The sequence below is a fragment of the Amblyomma mixtum genome, chromosome 5 (assembly GCF_055824585.1).
Source record: "Amblyomma mixtum isolate Tamu chromosome 5, ASM5582458v1, whole genome shotgun sequence".
NCBI lineage: Eukaryota > Metazoa > Arthropoda > Arachnida > Ixodida > Ixodidae > Amblyomma > Amblyomma mixtum.
Window position 1 is genome coordinate 42,190,234 of NC_143016.1, and position 21,595 is coordinate 42,211,828.

At 48.9% G+C, this 21,595-nt stretch overlaps 1 protein-coding gene across 1 annotated transcript in view; it reads left to right on the forward strand.

Moving 5' to 3' along the window:
* LOC149341903 (motile sperm domain-containing protein 2-like) overlaps positions 1-17,101 on the forward strand; it is a 46,793-nt gene extending 29,692 nt beyond the window's left edge. Inside the window, exons 2-8 of the mRNA XM_089544199.1 lie at positions 3,537-3,683; positions 8,653-8,739; positions 11,374-11,528; positions 12,925-12,985; positions 14,254-14,292; positions 15,694-15,818; positions 16,684-17,101. Coding sequence (XP_089400325.1) covers positions 3,537-3,683; positions 8,653-8,739; positions 11,374-11,528; positions 12,925-12,985; positions 14,254-14,292; positions 15,694-15,818; positions 16,684-16,770 — 701 coding nt within the window. The 3' untranslated portion in view covers positions 16,771-17,101. The remainder of the gene's footprint in view (positions 1-3,536; positions 3,684-8,652; positions 8,740-11,373; positions 11,529-12,924; positions 12,986-14,253; positions 14,293-15,693; positions 15,819-16,683) is intronic.
* Positions 17,102-21,595: the final 4,494 nt, after the last annotated feature.

The window sequence follows — 21,595 nt, forward strand, 5'->3', positions numbered from 1 at the left end:
ATTCATTTCTTGAAAACGGGGGACTTATAAGCGGTATTAACATAACAAACAAGGTACAAACGCAAAGAAATCATGCTCGAGGCAGCGACTAAGAAAATGCCAAGGCCACGTGTGCATTAAAACCGATGGAGAGACTGGATATGCCCATCTAAGGATTATGTCTCTTTTCTTGATAGAGATAAAGAAGGTAAACTGACGCAGTTGTCACCCCTTTTGGCCGTGAGTGCCTCCATTATTTCTCTTTCCGTTTTTGGCTTTGCCTCTGACGGGAGTTCTGTCTTCTTCAGATAAGGTAAACAGCTTTTGCTGTCGCAGCTCTCCCAGTGTAGGGGAACATTATTGCCTGTGCCGGTGCGCAAGAATCGCTTATGTTCCAGAGCACGGTCATTAAAACAGCGCCCAGTTTGTCTTATAAAGGACTACTGGCCGCACGACGGAGGTATCTCGCAGATAACACCGGATATGCATTTAGTGAACTATAGCGCTGATATTTTTTTCTTGCATGAGCTGGATTTCTTTTTTTGCTTTTGTCAGCAGTGGACAGACTTTTTTTGAGTTTGCAGGGCGCTGGAAAACGACTCGAACCCTATATCTTTGTGCACCCTTCTTAATGTTGTGGGACAGAAAATGAAAATATGGCACGACAAGGGGCGCTTTTCGGTCTCATCGTTGCTCTTTCGATTCTGAAGCTGTCAGCTCTTGAAGGAGGCTTTCGCATGTGCTGCTTAATAAGTGATGCGGGTAGCCAGGAGACAGAAGACGCTCGACCTGGCATCGAAAACTGGATGATACTGTGTGTACAGAGGATTTCTGAAGGGTAAAGAGGTACAGTGATGCCTCGTTTCACTAGTTTTAAATGAGCCCTCCTGCAGGGTAAAAGACTCTTGTCCGACCTTGGGTTATACGACTAACAAACGTAGGCACCGGTGAACTGTAATTTTAGGTCTAAAAACTGGACTTGGACGTCCCTTATAATTTCATGGGTAAAACTCAAACCTTGTCCCTGAGAGGAGAAGGTTTTAAGAATACTAGTGAATTATATAAAATCACTAGCACGTCGTCAACATAGCGAAAAACATGTCGCACAGGGTGCTTTAAAAACTCTTTTTTTTTTTCCCAAGCGTCTACCGAAAAAGGCTATAAAAATGACACACAGAACGGAAGCAACAGACGAACAGAAACCAATACCAGATTTTTGTACATAAAAGTGCCCATCGTGAAGGGTGGCAATGGAGCTTAGGTAAAACTGCAACAGCTCCAAAAAATGCCCAGGACTAATGCCAGCACTATTCTGAAAGGCTATTTCGCCATATTCTTCAACTCTTTTCCTAACAGCCTTATACAGACCCTCGTGCGGAATCAAATGAAGAAGCTCTTCTACGTCAATAGAAAAGGCCGCAGTAGAGAAGGGCATTTCTCTTTCCAGAGCCTGCAACCAGGCCCTTAGAGCTGCGGATGAGGTACGGATCATGCCCGATTTGGTCGGGAGTTTCAGAAACGAACCTACGGCAGGTTGCCAGCTGCCTTTCTCTGAAACAATCGCACTAGACAAGAACAGCTGTCTAAAGGCGAGCTGCATAAGTGACCCATTCGCCTCGAGCTGCGCACTAAGTAAACAGAAAACGAGAGAACGGGAAGCATGCAGGGTGAAAGCTTCAACAATCGATGAAGAAGTCTCTCGACAACAGAGGGGCACAGAGGGGCCACGCAAGTTGCGATGAATGTACTGATGACGTTACATCACATTCAAAGGCACAAAGTGCAGGACTTCACTGAACACAGCGCTTCTACGAAGGAGTGGTATAAGGAGCTTTGTATAAGAAAGGTGATAAGCTTTGCGTTTCAAATTATAGGCCAGTTTCCGTGCTGCCAATCTTTTCTAAAAGACTGGAAAAATTATCCACACACGAATATCATGCTTTTATGACAAACACCAAATAATAACATTCGCAGTTCGATTTCATCAAAGATGAATCTACCGAGACAGCATTACTAAGCCAAAAAGAGCACCTCTTACAGTGTTTCGAGGAAAGGAAACTTGCCCTTGGTGTTTTTATAGATTTTTCGCAGGCTTTCGACTACATCAGTCATAATATACTTTTGGCAGAACTGTTCGACTACGGCTTCAGGGGTCGTGTTCATACTCTTCTTGCGTCATATCTTGCACATCGCTTTCAGTTTGTTAGTATGAATAGCTGTCGATCCTCAGTAAAAAAAGTAACTGCTGGCGTACCTCAGGGAAGTATTCTTGAACTGCTTCTTTTTAACTTTATATAAATGATATCATTAATCAATACCTGCATGCGAAGTGTGTTATGTATGCAGACGACGTCTCACTGTTCTTCTCATCAAGCGCATGTGAAGATGTGATAAACGAGGCCAATAGGACACTAAGTACACTCCATCAATGGTCCCTTAATATTTGGTTGAAAATTAATATAACTAAAACTAAGGCTGTTATATGAAGCCTTGTCTGTGAAAGCCGATTCGTACCTGATGTGTAGTGTGGAAATAATGTGACGACCAGTAGGTGTGCATGCATGTAAGGCGTTAGCCGAAGCAATCTGCGGGGGATACACGTGTCTGCAACTCCTATCCCTTGTGCCGTGCACGTGTGCTTGCGAGTACGCCTTTACGCAGTGGCTTCTCACACCAACACAGCCCACCAGCCAGCCAAACAAGGTCTAGAAAAGTTGGGTCGATTAATGGGCTGGCCAACTGAAAACAAATGCCCCAACTTTGTTGCGCCACTGAGGTGTACAGGCAGGCGGCAGTCTCGCATAAGAACAAAAGCTGCTCTTGCGAACATGTAATGAACCGAAAGGAGCGAATGCGCTGTAAGACGGCACCAAGGATGCAGCGTTTGTGTCTGCCCCGCGCAGACACAAGTCGCGCCCTGCGGGGCCCAGGATAAATCACCTCCAAGCAGCAAAATTTGATCCACGGCGACCGCGACCCGGCGGAGCACGTAGCGAGGACCTATTACATCACATCCACGGCATGTGCGCGCCGCGAGCGTTGGGGACGCCGGAGCGTGTCATTGACGCCGATCTTCCCAAGCGCGCGCTGCTTTGCATAACGGTCGGGCCGACGGAGCGTAAAGAAAGCGGTCGGAGTGAGGACGGCAACTGCAGACTGCAGGAGAGAGCTGTTTGCCGAGTGTCTCCCCTCCTCTCGAGACGTTGCTGCCAAGGTCTCCGGCACAAGTGCCCGCACGGAAGCTCCTTCCGAGTATCAGGGCGCGCGCAGTGCGGCGAGGCATTGCGCCGCCATTGCTGCCATTGACTGCATTGGTTAGTCGACTCGTGCTGCTCTTACCATACCATACAAAATGACAGGTGGCATGTGCTATGTATCGCGATCAGCGCCTGTTTCTTTTTCTCGTTTTTCTCGCGCAGTCATGCGTGTGCGTGCGTGCGAATACATATATATTTTTTAGCCGAATGCAGCCACGTGAGGGTTGCGCCACACTACGAGAGCACCCACGTGGTAGCGGTGCTCAAGAGTGGCGCTCTCCTCTCTCCCCGTGTGCGCAGAGCTGTACCACCCGAAGGACGTGCAGCGGATCCGCGAGAACGACGACCTCTGCCGGCGCTATGTGCGCCACAAAGAGCTGGACATCCAGGCCGCGCTCACTTGGGCCAAGAACTCGCTGCGCTGGAGGAAGCAGTCCGGCATCAACGGTATGTATACGCTGGCACCAGGCAGAGTTTATTGCTCAGAGTCTGGCCAGGCACTCAGCACTGAGGCAAGAGGTGACGCCGGTGTCAGATGAGGTCCGCCAACGTACAGGGCTGCCAATTAAGCGAAGAGTGATAATAAGGAGTCAAACGGTCCCGGCAAAGCGACCAGAAGGTGCGATTATAATCGCTCAAAGTTACAACAAATTACCTACTGTTGAACGTGGTTAGAGAGCGAAAGTTGCGGTGCATCGGGCAACTAACTAGACGTGGCTTGGCGTCTGTAACGTTGAGTGCGTTCCGGATAACTTCGCTACTCGCTTAATTGGGATATCTGTAATTTACATCCTCATAACTAAATTATTCATGCACGCCTCAGTACTTATCTCGAAAATGCGTTTCTTGGACGTCTGTGCATTCACTAGACCCACTTCATTCACTTCCAAGAGCCAAACATTCGTGGCGATCAACAGGCCATATTTATTTGCATTGCTGAGAAGGGGTTTATTTTTGGGATGTACTACAAAGAACAATTAAAGAAAGAGCTACCACTTGACGCGCAGGGAAGTCGATGTTTAAGCACTGACAATTAGGATGGGGCACCGTTTGACCTCATAACGCTCTTGGGCCTGCGCTGTATATGGCGCTCGTAAATGGCGCAGGATATCGTTGTGACAAACACGCCAGACCGGCTAGGATTGATTTTCAAGAGTGTATGGATTTGTTTGTCGCTGTGCAAAAATCGTCCGCGGAACCTCCCGTGTGGCTCTCAAGAGTAGAGCCGGTTGTTGGGTTGCGTGCATTTTAGTTGGTTTGGTTTATGGGGGTTTGACGTCCGAAGCGACTCAGGCTATGAGGGACGCCGTAGTGAAGGGCTCCGGAAATTTCGACCACCTGGGGTTCTTTAACGTGCACTGACATCGCACAGCACACGGGCCTCTTGAATTTCGCCTCCATCGAAATTGGACGAAGCCAGTCTTTGGCTGGTTGATTACGAAGCCTCAATGTGCACATTGTCTCATCATCATCATCACCATCAGCCTGACTACGCCCACTGCAGGGCAAAGGCCTATCTCATGTCTCTCCAATTAGCCCCATCCTTCGCCAGTTGCAGCCACCGCGTCCCCGCAAACTTAGTAACCTCATCCGCCCACCTATTTTCTGCCGCCCCCTGCTACGCTTGCCTTCTCTTTGAATCCGCTCCGTTACCATTTAGGACAAGCAGTTATCTTGCCTTCGCATTACGTGTCCTGCTCAAGACCATTTCTTCCTCTTTATTTCGACTAGGATGTCATTAACCCGCGTTTGTTCCCTGACCCACTCCACCCGCTTCCGATCTCTTAACGTTACACCTATCATTTTTCTTTCCATAGCTCGCTGCGGTGTAACCCTCTTTGTTAGCCTCCATGTTTGTGCCCCTTAGGTGAGCACCGGTAAGATACAGCTGTTGTATACTTTTCTCTTGAGGGATATTGGTAGACTGCCATTCATGATCTGAGAGAACCTGCCCTATGTGCTCCAGCCCATTCTATTCAATGTATATAGTCTGCTCGATCTTATTGTGATTGCTGTTTTGGTGCAATTTTTGGCAAAGTCAGGCAATAAATAAATAAAAAAAAAACAGTCGTGACGGAGTGGAAGCGTCCCTGTCTTGCATGCCGGAGGGCCGGTTTCGATTCCTGCCTACATCGCAAATTTCTCCTGTTTCTTTTTTATTAATTTAGACCCCTTCAAGGTCATATCTGCGCCGTAACATTACCTTCAAGATTTGTACACGAGAAAAGATTCTGAAGGCAAAGGCTCATTTCGCTGAAGCACACTTGGTGCCAACAAAAGAGCGACCAAAAGCAAACGGAAGCCACTAAGAGAGTGCCGCAACGAATGAAAATTGTGCATCCCTGAAGCCGTGCACAACCTATACAAGTGGAGATCGCGAACTATTGAACGCAATTCTTTTACAGATACGAACAAATAAAAATAAGAGACGAAACAATTGCATAATATTTCACGTTAATAGGACTTTTCTGAGGGTACAGGAAGATTAGTTTGTGCAGAAAGTAACTTACTAATCCCTGTCCAGGAAAAATCATTACTTGTAAATATGTCTCGTAAATATGTCTTCCTCCTACAGGCCAGTGTCACTTTAAATGTGGTCGCATACTTGACTGTAGTATCCCAAGAATTGGGTCTAACTCGCACTCTGCTCATTTGCGTATCAGAGTCTTTATTCAGGAACTTAGTGATCTGATCATGCACTGGCCATTACAGCGCAAAGGGGAACGAACCTGCTGGTCGAAACGGACGCGTCCTCAGACGACTTTGGCACTGAACGCCTTCCTCCTCCGCTGCTTGGCAACGCTGGCGGCGTTTCTGCTTATCTGCCTGCTGCTGCCGCGTTTTCGCGCAGATATCGGCATCCAGATTTGGCAGTGCGCAAAAAGTGGTGCACAAAACGGTGTACGGCTGGTAAAGCCTCAACCGGTTCGTGAGATCCTGGACTGCAGATCAGTTGAGCCGCGCGCACTGCTCGTCCACCCACTGTGCAAGATAACGCGGCCTTGAACGCGCTTACGAAGCTCTGTACACAGCATGTATATCGGCGCGCAATCTGCGGAGAAGTAATAGCGGAGGCGAGACGACCTAATGACCGAAGCTAGGAGCAGATATTCCGTCCAGTCCACGGACGAGCCACCTTACCGTTATGCGCGGGAGTATTTAATTAAGTTGGACTGAGATGCAGTATTGGGCTTCCGCTATGGGCGACTCAAAGGTGCGAACCGAAAACGCTTTTTAATCGGTCGACTGCATAGCGCCGCCAATAGGCTCAAAAATGGTGTGCCAGTTCGTAATTCTGTACTTGGACACTGGGAACCAGGGAGAAAAGAAAAATATAAACAGACTAGAGCGTGTAGTGCGACTAGAGAAGTACTGAGCGCAGCCTCACTCGTGGCCAGCGGTGCCAACGCGTTCGCCATTTCTTCCGTGTCGCAAGGAAGTCGGGCTCTGGGATAATGAAAGGCCAGTTACCGAGGGATTAGCAATAACATTTATGCTCTTTCGCTGTCATCTGGAGGCTGGGCAGCACGACTGAAAATTGGCGGGAATTTGTAATGAAAAAAATTCTGAAGGCACTTAAGTCTGCTCACGTGGAGGAACCCAAAAGCATGAGTTTTGAGAAAAGTTCGCAGTAGCATTATCGCGCTCGGCTGCGGACCCGAAAGACGCGGGTTCGATCCTGGCCGCGGCGGTCGAATTTCATTGGAGGCGAAATTCTACGGTGGTGGTGAAAACATCTATTAGGTATAGACAGGAGGTATGCTAGGATCAGCCCGTAATGAACCGATCCTTACAAGCACTAGGTGGAGTCCCTAGTCATCCCGGTTGGAGATGGGGGGAATAGCCGGGTTGTAAGGGCAGGCCCACACCATGTGATAAGTCCGAAGACACCGCTCTACAGTGCGGGCAGCTGCCATTAAGGAGGGGTCAAAATGTTTTAGGGCTGCCAGGCACAGCAATGTATTGGTGAGAAGGCGGAGAAGGAGCCGCTCATCCGCCTTCTTGAGGTCTTCACATGGGCGGGGGTAAAGGCCCCCATGGTCTTTACCCCTGCCCATGTAAAGGCGACGACTATGTTGATAGTAGGTTGTAATATCTTTGAAGGTGTATACCGGATTAAAATCGGGTTCCTGATCGAATGGGGAAAAGAAAACAGCCCGGTGAGGGAGCGCGCGGGCGGCTGCGTGTGCTGCCTCGTTTACTGCCAAACCCTGATGAGCAGGGGCCCATACGGTGTGCGGTCCACATCTCGTATGCAATTTAGGTAGATTCGATAGGCTAGGAAGGGAGTGCAGCATTGTTTGACGTTTCGACAGGCCCCTCGCGAGTCTAGTGGTCCGTGTGCTGTGCGATGTCAGTGTACGTTAGAGAATGCCAGGTGGTCGAAATTTCCGGAGCCCTTCACTACGGCGTCCCCCATAGCCTAGTCGCTTTGGGACGTTAAACCCCCATAAGCCATAAACCAAACCGTAATGATAGCCGTGAGATTACGGTTCATTGTATGAACATTAATATCGTCTCCCTCACTTAAAGCCGAATATCTGTTCTGTAGCGCAACCCTGAATTCCTGTACTTTCCCTCTTACCGCTAAACGTTAATGCACGTCCTCTTCTCGGGTTGTAAAACCTGCAACTGCAGTAACCCCTGTCGCAAGCTAGCCTCCAACTCCCCATCTCGACATCTCGGTGGGCACCTCAACCGCACCTTAAGGTGAAATGCACTGTCACAAGCATGCAACTGAGGGTGCATGCATATGCCATCGGTCAGAACCCCTGTGGGATTCTTGCCTCCAACTTGACTAACACATGCAAGCTATATATATATATATATATATATATATATATATATATATATATATATATATATATATATATATATATATATATATATATGCGAAGAGAAATGCTATGACACTACCCGGACAGCTGTACGACGAACGGTTTCTCAAAATTTTGGCGAATGTTTCCGGGAATACTGCCAGCACATTGAGGTCAACCAGTGATGACATCACTGGATTTCGTCTGCGATGTCTGTTGCTCAAACTAGTGTTGGTTCCTTCGGTGGACACGGTTTTGCGCCGCGCATCTCTCTCCTGTTTGCATGCGGCAGCGATTGTGACTCATCTCGGGTGTGACGTCATCATTCTCTAAATTTCGCGCCATCCTGTTACGTCTTCTCGCACGCAGGTGGCCCGGGTTCGATGCCCACCTCGACCCCGAATTTATTTTCTTATTCTCATGACTCACGACGTCACATACCTAGTGACGTCACACGGGACCAACTTGCGGCGTCAACATAGCCATCAATTGCTTTCGCATTCTGTTCTTGCCTCAGCTTTTCTTTGTTCCTTCAGTGCACTGCGCAAGAAGCGAAATAATATGTTTGTTTGTTTTTTCCTGCTTTTCTTCAACCTTAGACGCAACGGAAGAGTGCTTCCCGATCGAGTTCTTCAACCAGGGTACACTGGTTCCCTACAACACGGACAAGTTTGGAAGCCACGTGTGTAAGTGCCGAAAAAATAATGCATATGATTCCAAGTTTGTCAAGCTTTCTGGCGATTAGCATGCACTATTGTAATTTCCAGCATCACTATTCATATCGATTTTTTAAAGCAAAACACGTCTAAATGGAATGAGGTTTACTGGATAGGCTACGCGGCGACAAGTTTCACGAGAATACATAGCCTCGAACCTCCCAGCATATTTACGCGCATTTTTACTATGCGTTTGCTGCCGTCTATCTCTATTGCATGCTAATCCCGCTAAAATAGATAAAAACCAAGGAAAATGAGTTGATGCATAAACTTAAATTATAATCAAATTAAACGCTCCGGCGATTTGACGAGTGACGAAGTTTACCTGAAACTTGAGCACTTTCCGCCTACCAAACAGCCAATCATGAAGTGAGCAGCCACCACCGGCACTGGCGTATACCTGGGAAAAGCCGTTCTTAATGGCCAAGCTAGAACGCGTGATACGCTCAGATGCTGTCTAGTTCGTTCTATCACTGCAAGCGCAAACCGTTTTGACAGTCGCGAGTTATCTGCTGTGCCCTTGATTCTTTATCTTAGCTGCTCCATTAACGCTCAAGTGATTATTCTCTCTCACTCTCTTTCTCTATTTAATTAAGCATGGTCCCCGCGTGCCGCGCTCTGCCCTAATGTGCTACGAGGAATTGGGGGGGGGGGGGGGGGGGGAAGGGAATGGCGTTTATCGTCGTCTCGGCGTCGGAGGGGCTCCTAAACATCAAGACTGCCTATGTTTATTTTTTTTTTCATTCATTACAAACTGTGGGCCATCTACGGTCCAAGCAGGAGAGGCAGAGCAGATTGCAAAGAATATAGCACGAATACTGCGACCTTGCAGAAATAGCATTCCTGTTGACAAAGCAGATGCCAAAAATGATTATGATGATGATGAAACAAAGCCAAAAGGAACACACCAAAACAGGGATGTCAAATATGCAGACCTCGCCGAAAACTGGGCTCTGTAAGAGAGAAACTAGCTTATTGGGGGACTCGCCATGCCCTTTTATGCGCTACAAGTGATGATGATTTTGGCGTCATCACATTCAAGCATCAACGGAGCACTCTATTCAGTGCTGTCCTGCCTGGCGCCTAGAATCGAACGCCTCTGGCACGTAATGCGAATGCGTTCTCCCAATGGCGAGTTTCTCAGCGAAAAAAGAATGATAAAGAGTAAGAAATAGTAATAAAACAAAAACAGCTTTCCGCGCAGAAATGAGCAAATAATTGAGAGGGGCCACATTATTTGATTGCGTTACAACAGTAACATGCTCAGAGGTTGGACTTGCAGTTATCGTTAACGCCGAAGGAAATGGCGAGTTTCTCAGCAAAAAGAGAAAGAGAGTGGGGAGAAGAACAGCGTTGCGCGCCGAACAACCAACCAGGCCACATTATTTTGCTCCGCGCCAGTAGGGTAGAATGGGGCAAAACGCGACATTTTATTGCTTAGCGCCTCTTTTAAATGAACCACTATATTAACTCGATATTTGTGTGCTATGACTCGCATCAAGTGATCAACAGTTTACTTCAAGGTTGGCCACATTGGCGCTATCAATGCAGAGAAAAAAATTGCGAAGTGAGCCTTGGTGAACGAGAAAGCGGTCGAAAAGGCGCGAATTTCTGGCGCCAATGCTGCCACTCTAGATTAAAGTAAGTGCTTAGTTATTACAATTGGCTGCTGGTATTATGCAAAGCTTTCGTGTAATTAAGACAGAATTATTTTAGCAGCAGGCTACCTGAGGGGCAAAATACGACGTTGTAATGTTCAGGAGGGACTAAGGCAAATGCAATGCTTTTACTGCTTGCTCTAAAGCTCTACCCGCGCTCTCTAGGGTAGTGTGAACGTAGAAAAGGAAAACAATTACTGTCGACTAGCGCGCAGAAAACATGAATAAAGCACTAGAGGGACGACGCAACCAGCAGCGGTGCCAACATGCGTTTTGGGGTTCCCCATGCACCACAGAACAGTGAAGAAAATGAGAGAATACGAAAAGCAGAAACTGTATAGAAAGTGTTCTCTGGCACGCATGAACAGCTATTGGTACAACACAATTCTTACAGTGAATCAGGCTGTATTCGGTCTGGCCTATACGGAATCGCATTCGAAGCCTCACGCTCACGCGCTCCGAATCGAATTTCAACACGGCTCAGCGAAAGAGGAAAAACTGACACGAAAACAGAAATAAGTTGCGATGAAGGCAAGAACTTTAAAAACATCGCGTAGCGAAGAAGCACGCAAAACCCGGCAGTATAGAACTGCGTATATTGTGTGGGCCACGGAACAAAACAGTGCCAACTTCTCGTGCATTCATTGCGAGCATGAGTACTGTGGTGATTTTGGAAGAGCGTTTCATTTTGCCCCATTTGGTGGGGCAAAATGCGACATTTTGCAGTTTAAAATTTCACTAAATCTTACTATGTTCAAATTTAGCTAGACGTGGGAAGCGTGATGCCAGGATGGTAGGGAATAATTCTGCAATATTTGTTTTGTGGTATCTTTGAACGAATAATAATGGCCATGATGTGCAAATTTGTGTCGCGTTTTCCCCAATACGCCCGCCGATCGCATGAACGACGGCGGCTTGTGCTACGAGTGTGGTTCCCCCCGTGCAGTGACCCTGCGCGTGAAGCTGCACCGCAAGGAGTCCTCGATGGTGGACGAGATGCGCAAGTACTTCGCCTTCTTCATGGACAAGCTGCTCTTTGAGAAGGACGCCCTGAGGGTCACCGTCATCTTCGACTGCACCGACGCCGGAATCAGCAACGTTGTACGTGTCTCCTCCTCCTCCTCTCCGTGGCAGCGCCATCTGGCGGCACCTCTTAACGCAACGGATGCGCTTCAATGACGACACTGCAAGCGAGATGAGTGCAGCGATTTCGAATCGCCTCACGCTATGTCAGCCAAATCAAGAACGTCAAGCCAGGTTGGCAGCCTTAAAGGACGCCTGGTTGGGATCCCTTTTGTCCCGTAGTAAAATTAGTCTAGTCAATCATGCAGGCGCAGTAGACATGGCTTCTTGTGCTCGTCTTTCTGTCGAACTGAGAAAAACGACAGGAACTACTCGCTAAGCACGTGGCCTTTTACGGCCAGCTGTCCCGGGAAACCGCCGCTTGTAACCATAAAGGGATATAGCTTCGTAAGCGTCCGAGAATAACGGTAGTGGTTAACGTAGTATACGTCCTGATGCGTGCATTTCACATATTTTTGCAGCAGTTGCTGTGTGAGGAACCCTCTCCGGTGCAAACGGGGTAGCGCTAGGAGAAATGCTCAGCGTCCACCTGCCACTCATTAGGCCTAAGAACATGTGGGGCAGTGGTTGCATGGTCGAAGTGAAAATGGGAGCCAGTGTATTCATCAGGGCGGGGTTATTTCAACCCTGGTCTGGCTGTTTGCTTATATATATATATATATTCGTTCGTTTATTCTCATTTTTGTCTCACTGCATTTATCCTGACCACGATCGTCAAGAGTTTTGCAAATAACCGTGTGGACCCCCCCTCCTTTTTTTTTCCACATTGCAGTAAATGTTCTCCTCACACCAACTATGAGCTAGGTGCATTAATCAGGTGATAACCGCGCGACGGAATGCAGAACGATTTCAATAACTTGAGCTCTGCATAAATCGAACAAATTTCACTCTCCCTACGAGTTCGAATTAGCCAGTTCAGACAAAAGTGATTATCGGTACATACACGCCACATTCGAAATTGAAACGAGGCAGCTGCCCAAGAATTCGAGGAGTTCTAAAGCCGACAACCTGCACCTCACGCACACACTACGTGTTGCAGCACGGCTGCAGTACAACAATGTCTTGATGCGATAACATGAGTTCTCGCACCAAAAGCCCGCTGATGTTCGAGACGAAATCTGATAACTGGTCGATAGGGGTCACATGACCTTGTGACTATCGCAACCTTCCCACCGAGTTGTGAGTAATCGAGACAGAGAATCGGAGTCAAAAATAAGAAGAAAAAAAGTGTGCCATACGCAAATGTCGGCACCGTCACAGCACAGCAGATACTGTAGCGAGCAGTCCAAATATGGCGGTTGATAGACCGACGACTAACGCAACCATAAAGAAGCTGCCTGTGCATTCTAATGGTGACGTAAGCGTGCCCACAGTTACTTTTGTTCACGACCTCCGCGTCATTCCTCCTCTGCAGGACATGGAGCTGGTCAAGTTCGTCGTCTCGGTCTTCAGGGATCTGTACCCGTGGGCGCTAGGTGAGGCCGCCGGGGCTTTTCCCAAACTTGCCGAGTTTCCATTCTCGCCGATGGAGCGCGTAAACATCCTTCGGGCCGTACGCACTGTTGTCACTTCCGCGGGACCCTGCCTTGACTGGAAAGAAAAAGGCGAGGCTCAGTGAAGGACACGTCATACACCGCCACAGAACAATGGTAGCGCGTGCGATATATATCCTGCGCCACTGGAAGGGCCTGGTTCTGCACGGAAGTCGAGAGGCACTGTTCATACGTGTGGAAACAATGGGGGACATAACCAGTCATTCTGTGACCAGCCAGGGACTGTCCCCATGGCAGCCTTGACCATTTGTACCAGAAACCGAAAGAATTTGATGACTGCATGGCTAAACAAAAGTGAGCCCAAAGAATAACCTCTATGCCCCCCTTTGTATTCCGGGCTGCCAAACAGGAAAATAAGATGAGGAATTGCACACACCGTCAAAGTTTGTATGGAGGCTGTAATGACTGAGAAAGGAACATGCCGGTTTTCGGGGAAGGACCGCTAAAGGGTGGTACACTCTCCCCGGTGAACTACTCCTCCACAGAGCTCCGAAAGCTGCTTGATCTGTGCCGACACGGCTTTGATACAGACTGATCAAGGTCAGCTCTTATGGAAATTATTCATTCGCTTAAGCTGTAGTCTCTGGCAGACGAAGGAACTTCACTCCTGTGATGGTCAGTGCAAGCGGCTTCTCGCATGAAATTAAAGTGCCACGCGGAAGGGAGATGCCGAACATTTCAATAACTGTGCAAAAAATAATAACAGCGAAGCAGTCTCAGTGCTGAGAATGCGAGTCGCATTTTAAGCCGCCTTTTAATGAGACAAACGCCTCAATACGTTGACTAATGGTCTCGCTGTTTTTCGTCGTTTGATTCTCGACAACAAAGCGCGCAGAAAATGACGAATGCGAGAAAAGACGCAGACAAGCGCTAACTTCTAACGGAATTTTATCGAAACATTGGTCGAAATATATAGGAGCATGATAGGTAAAAAGAAAGGAAAGGATGGTAAGACAAGTGACTTACAGCCCAAAGTCAAGTTGTCACGTGGTTAGGGCACATATACCAAATCTCCTTTTGCGAAAGAGCGACTGATGGCGTGCTCACGCTGTTCCTGTCTATCTCCAGGGCCTCTCTCGCGATCTGCCTACAATGGCGGTCAATAACTACGCATCGTTTTCTGCACGCTTTGTCGTCAAGAACGGATTGCCAACCAGCCCGAACCCACGCCTTCTTTTGATCTCTTTCAGGATACATCATCGTGCACAATATGCCATGGATTCTCAACGGTAGGTGCTCCTGTTTGCAGTAACGCGACGCACGGTCCGCAGCTGCCAGTCTCTGCTTTTGCCTTTGTTCGTTACACCCGCTGTTGTCAACGCTTTGTGCAATCTTTCCCCCTTTTTTCCTCGAGGCGAGACACGTCACTCGGAGTCAGCGCTCAAGGACGGTATCTGCGGGTCTCGAATTAAACTCTGAGTATTCGGAGACATTGTCTAGCGACACGTAGCAGTCCTGCGCATCGTGTTCTCTCAGGCTGCATGCACTGTAGGCAAAAATAAAACACAGAAGACAGCCACAGAGAGCAGCTTCGCTGACGTCATCTGGCGACGATACGACAAGAACGCTACAGTGTATTCTGTGGCTTGATGGCGCCGGAACAATTGGCATATCGCAATAAGAGCAGCAATATGACTGATACTTTAAATGACCTGCTAGGCAGATGCGAAGAAGGGCACGAATAACTGCGTCAAATAGCGACAGTTCTCTTAAGCCCTTGATCTACTTTCTCGCTTTCCTAATCTAACCATCTGTTTTCCTTGTACTGCTCCACTAATCCGCTGACGCGTACAATTTTAGTCGTTCCTCTATTTTATGCATATCAAATACTGCTTGGCTGCTTCCACATTCTAACGCCTCCCCGGAACTTTGTCTGTCTCACGCCTTTTGTCTTCAAGCACGCGTTGCTAGTTTTTAAAAACAAAAGCACTCCCATTCTGATTATCACAAAGATCACCACCTTCGTTCGTTCAGGATGTAACTGTCCCTAGCACGACGGACACTATACTCCCATCTCACAAGCTGTTTGCAGCGAAGACTGCAGCGATCTCAGCCAATCAGAACGCCGTGCGCTACAAAACGTGTTCCCCATCCCTTACCCCATGACTGGAAAAGAGCACAGGAGACTCGGCCGGCTCGGCGGGCGCCGTGTTTACGAATGGCGCTTCTCAGTAAGACCGCAGTGCTGTGTTCATGTGGACTTCGTCTACTAATTTAACCAGTGAATGAAACGCTCGCTGTATCTTCGAAACACCACCCCGAACTATCTTTTCAATCGTTGCGATTGTTGCTTGAAAAATACTCACAACACTGCACAAATATCTCAGGGACTTAATTCGATGAGCGAGCTATACCTTTCACAGCGGCGCAAGCAACTTGTGAGATTAAGTCGCGAGGCGAGAGAAGGGTGAAGACGCACACGTCCTCTGTTAGTTAAAGTAACACAACTGAGAAGAGTGCGTTGTGGGGGAGCTAACCATAGTTGGGGTGCATTGCGGGAAAGCGAACCACGGGGGGGGGGGGGGGGGGGGGTGAGTGCATTCCCACAGTGTCCACCTGCAGTAGAATAAGCCAGTAAAGACTGAACCAGGCGGCAGATATGTTCATTTCCCTCTCGACTGATCTCGCAGCGGTGTGGAAGATTGTGAAGGCCATGCTGCCGTCCGAAGGCGTGCAGCGCGTGATATTCAGCACCAAGGAGAGCATCTTGCAGTACATCGACAGGAGGAACCTGCCCAAGTACATGGGCGGAGAGGTATGCATTGCCGCCTGCATGGGTGGCACATTTTCTTGCACAATCTGTCTATTCCTGCCCTCTTACGACAAGTTTGTTTCTCCTCCTCCTCCTCCGTACATATCCCATACACCGTGTGATGTTTTTTTTTAAACCTTCGCAGATTTTTCTTTTGGAAATTAACTGAATGATACGTCAGTGCAGGTGGTTTGTACTGCAAGGCAGACGTCAGATGATGATTAATTAACTACTGCGAGGTACAACTTAAGAATGCAGATGGGAATGCCCCTCAAAAAAGGTACTCCAGCCAATCCCTTAGTGCGAAATCGCAGGTAGCTGGCAGGTGCCTCTGCGAAAGTGACGTCATGAGAACTGGCCGACGCCATTGGCTGTATGGCCTCCTTTAAGGAAACGAGTGCAGAAAAATCACATTTTTGGTTTTTTCTTGTTTTATTGTTGGCAGGTCTTTCTGTTACATGTCCGACACTACCATTGTTCAATATGAGCGATGTAAGCACGCCAAGTGACCGAAAAACGAGCAGGAACTTTCGCCATTCCGGTGCTGCACGCGTAAAGCAAGCCTTCCTGTTTCGCACGCATTCTCCGCAGTTTCCAAGCTCGAAAAAAAAAAAAAAACTAAACAGAACTAGCGTTTTTTATGCTCCTGTCTCTTTAGATCACTGCGGACGGGTATTTAACGCGATAGCCCGAGTCACAGAAATGAAGGCGTCGTCGTCGTTGACCGAGAGCAAAAAATCCACAAAAACAATGGTTGTGGCTCAACTCGGCTGAGCAGCCACGTTGTACGGAGCGAAAAGCCGACGCCGACGCGGAGACGTTGGCAGCCCTCTGTAAGCCAGCTCTAATGGTGCCTATCCTTTCGCAGGACACGTACGTCTACCAGTACCAGAAGGGGAACCCTCTCGGCGACCGCTGCGAACGATGCACGTACCCCAAGGTGGCCATACCGTAGCAGCGGCCCTCCTGTCCTCCGTGCCCTCGGAGAAACTGTGATAATAAGGCCTGACTGAGCGCCCCCTTTGGTCGGCCTCCACGAGGAGAGCACGTTCACCCGCGGCGTCCTTGTCTGGCCCTGTCGGCGGCAGTTCGTCACCGCACGCGTTTAGTATATTGTTTTCTTTTGCAGCATCTCCACCAAGTTCTGTCTGATTCGGAAGACGACGTTTTGTTTCTATATTTGAGCTTGAGCTAGTCGATGGTGCTGAATCCTCGAACGTGGACAAGCATGTACAGTACGGTCCATTGTTAAAGGGAACAAGCGATCGCGTGCCCTCCGCGCTTCGCGAAGCGGCGAAGCCCTGCTGCCTAGATGTGGTGAGGACGGGCGGCATCAGGCGCATGCGCGGAACGACCAGCCACCATGCTTACTGCACATGCTTCTTGTGCCGACAATTCCCGCAAATTCTCGGCAGTAGCGCTCCGCGAAGTGCGGAGGCCGCGCGATGGCATGTTCCCTCTAACAGTGGACCGTACTGTACAGTCCGTCTCATCTTAATTTTGGTGGCCAGAATGTAATGCTGAAGTCTGTCTTCAGAGACGCCCTTTTGAGAGTGCCAAGTCGCCTAGCTAACGAACGATGAAGCGGAATACACTCTCCGCATGCGATGCGTTTGCTTCTCAGGATCACGACCAAGAAACACGAGTGACAACCATGAACCCAATTACCTGGTTCCGAGACTGCAGTTAGTGGTCGTGCTGGCACCGCTAACGTGAGAACCATCGAAAACATACATGTAGCAAAAATCAATTATATAAACATGATCGAATTTTGGTTAATTTGTTCTTTAAAACACAACTCATCTATTTTTTTCTGCACAGCAGTTTGCACCACATCATCATGACCGACATTTTCCCACTTCGCTATATGAACGCGTGCTTCAGTTTTAATTTATAGCTATCGCTAGTGACGTAAACGAGAGTACTCGCGTGCACCGTGCCTAGCATAATTAAGCGGATCTGCACGTTAAAATTTGTTTAAACTGCTGAGCTATATGCGACTTGATGTGGCGCATTCCCTGCATCACTGCCATGTCGTCCGAGCTACTGAAAACACGGCAGTTCATATACGAGCCCTATCAGAGCATTAGAAGCCTCACCGGGGGGGAAAAAAGTCGTGAAATTTTCCCATTGGCTGGAAGGAAGCGACGTCACGTCACTACCGGTGTAGGCATCAACAGCTTCGAATGCTATCGCACTGTCAACTCTGTGAGTTTTTATTTCTCCTCTCTGCACGCTGCAACTCAGCAGTGGTCTCAGTGCCCTCTAGACTCTCATCTTGTAACAGGCTCAATGACAATATGCCGCAAGGCAGGGCTCATACTGTGGTCGCACCTTCCCTGCAAGCGACGACAACCTTGTAGCCTTAACTGCGAACGAAATGGATATTAGCGATCTTCTGCCACGACAGCAGCTGCAGCATACTAGCGATTAAAAATACACCGCTTGATTACGCAGGGGCCAGTGCATGCATGCACATTCACCGCATTCGCGTGTCTGCACAGTACTGCCCGTTATGCGGGGCTGACGCGATGAAACAACGCTGTAAATAGGCAAATCTTTGTACGCACCACGGGGAACTCGTGTCTGCTCTCTCGTGGACCCCATTCCTCGTACAAACCACGTCAATAAAATGCCTTTATTAAGGAAGCTGGTACGTCGTCACATTCTTCATCTCCGAGCAATGTATAGCATACAAAAACGTTCTTGCTTTCAGCCCGAGAAGGTGTGCCCGAACGAAGCAGATGGTGTCACTTCCACCTCATAAAAGGAGCCAATGGCGTCGGCCGATTGGCATGCTTGGCAATGCAGGGAGGGCTGATAAAAAGGGATAGACCCCTCCCTCCACGATGAGAATCGGCCGACGCCATTGGCTGGAAGGGGGCCCTTTGTCGGGTCTCGAGTTGTATCCGACTAGAGAGGATTTAAAATAGTGTCGCCAGAAGGGCAGGAAGACGGAAAAAATTCAGGGGGCACTTTGGCTCTCTAAAGTGCTGCAAGGCGAAAGCGTTCCCTGGCGTTTTTTTATTTACTTTTTATTTTTCATATTTTTGTTTGTTTTTTGCTCCTTTTCTTAAGTTTATTGTTTTTTATTTTTATTTTCACATCTTAATTTTATTTTTGTTTATTTTCTTATTTTTATTTTCCTTTCCTTGACTACTCCTTTTATTTTATTTATGAAGCCCATGCATTCACTAGATGCGTCTTTATTCATGCTGGAATAACCTTGCCGAAAGGCGGACGAATCTGCCGACGCGTCTGTCGACACGGCTGCCGACGCGTCTGTCGTCACTCCTGCCGACGCGTCTGTCGACACGGCTGCCGACGCGTCTGCTAACGACAGTATGAGGCATTAAAGGCTTTTAATATCTGCGAGAAGAACCGAGTCGAAAGACCTTTACTGAAGACAGGAAGGCTCATGCCCACGTGAGAGGAAAAGGGAGTTTTTCTCGGGATGCACCTCAGCGGCTAGACTTCTCTCATGTCTGGGAATTATGCGTCCTTGCTCGTTCAGCCCACCGGCTCACTGAAGGCAATCGCTATCCACTGCCGTTCTACTCGATCGACCGTCCGCGCATTGGACGGAGGCAGCATTTAGTGCAACGCAATCGTGAACAAACGTAGATGAGACAGGTTTTTGCATGCCAACGTCAACACTGTGGTCGGGATCGAAGACAAGGACCGTAAACCCTACAGCGAAGGTAGCCGGAACTAGGAAGCGAGGAGCGCAAAGGCTGGAAGAGGTTAACAATAAACAAAAGAAAGCAAAATAAAACAGCAACATTGAGCCCACTAAATTCGTTTTAAAATCTCGTTTTCAGCCCCGCCGCGGTGGCTTAGTGGTTACGGCGCTCGGCTGCTGGCCCAAAAGACGCGGGTTCGATCCCGGCAGCGGCGGCCGAATTTCGATGAAGGCGAAATTCTAGAAGCCCGTGTACTGTGCGATGTCAGTGCACGTAAAAGAACCCCAAGTGGTCGAAATTTGCGGAGCCCTTCACTACGGCGTCCCTCATAGCCTGAGTCGCTTTGGGACGTTGAACCTCATAAGCCAACCAACCATCAGACGCCTACGAGCAATTGAAAAGATGCTCAAGCTGATCCAGACGTCCATTCAGGAGACTACCGGCGCAGTGTGGACGCGAGAGGTGCGCAAGCGTGTGTGTTGAGAGCGAGTGAACGGCGCGGCGCGAAGCCTCGCCGCCAAGATATCGCTGCGTGCGGGTGCTTTGCGCACGCTGGAATACCGCCGAAGCTTCGACTCAACCATCGACACCCAAGCTGCAGTCTGCAACGCTTGCGGCGGAGACGCAGGAACACTTGGTGCTGCACTGCGCGAAGCTGGTGTGCGTGCGTGTGTGTGTGAGAGAGTGTGCGGCTGCTATGAGGGACGCCGTAGTGGAGGGCTCCGAAAATTTCGACCACCTGGGGTTCTTTAACGTGCACTGACATCGCACAGTACACGGGCCTCGAGAATTTCGCCTCCATCGAAATTCGACTGCCGCGGCCGGGATTGAACCCGCGTCTTTCGGATCAGCAGCCGAGTGAACCACTCAACCACCGTGGCGGCTTTAAATATCGATATTAATGCGGGGCGTGTTGGCACACGACAGCCACGACGTCGGGCAGCGTACAGTCGCAAAGCTAGCTCCGCGTCCATTTTAGTGCTCACATAAGCGAACACAGTGTCCACTTTCTCGGCGAGAGTACTGGAGTTTCCCTGGCGTGGCCACTTCCAGTGTTCATGCTGCAGCGTTGAAATTTTCTCACTTGGACGAGCTGACACACAATGTTGCAATGGCTATGTCGCACGCGCACCCCCAAAACAAGCACCCCGAAGGCAAATAATGTCAATGCGTTTGTAAAACTGGCGCTACAAGTCGCAAGAACAGTTGTCTAGAATGCAGCTCCTGCCGCGAAAGCCTTGCGTCCTCCGCAAACGAACCTCTGATGCGCTTCCTAACAAGCAGCGATTAAAACGAACAGCAGCTGAACCTAATGAATAAATGAACAGACGGTGGCGCCTCACATCTGGCGCGTCTGGTAGCCACGTCAGAAGTGACGGAGATAAATAAAATGAAGCATAATGGCTGGCAGCGCATGTCAAGGCTTTCAGGATGGGCGACCGCATGTTGGACGATGACTAGCCTCTTTCTTGCGCCCAGCGATAACGCCGGTTGCGGTCTAAGCTGAGGAGGAGGAGGTAAACTTTATTAATGAAGAAGTCTTAGGCGCGGATTGGGGTGATGTTCCCCTCCCCGCGGTGAGCTCCTCTTCTAGGCCGGACGCCAGGTGGCCGACCGACGATGTCATTCGGCGACCTCTTCGGCTCGCTCTGTGACTCGAAATTGAACCTCCGGGTCCGAGCTGAGCAGCGCGGCCTCCCACTGAGATTGGGTAGAGAGCTGCGGACTCTGCGCTGGCTTGTCTTGAGTACATGAGTATAGGATGTGCGGTGTGTCTGCCTTTGGTGCCCAGAGAGAGAACAGACGGGGCTGTACTGCTCCGGGAACCATATGGAGTACATGTACGCATTAAAGAAAGTGTATGTTTGGAGCTGCCGCCAACTGACTTGTTTTACTCAGATATTTCCTTGCTCATAAATAACAAACTGGCTCTTGATCCTGCACCCTATTTATCGTTTTTAGCTACACGCATCACACGTCACCATCATCCCGGTTCACTTACCCCGTACTTTGCTAGAACTGACACTTTTAAATTTTCCTTTTTCCCGCGTACCATCAGTGAGTGGAATTCTCTGACATGATAAAATGTAAGCGCAT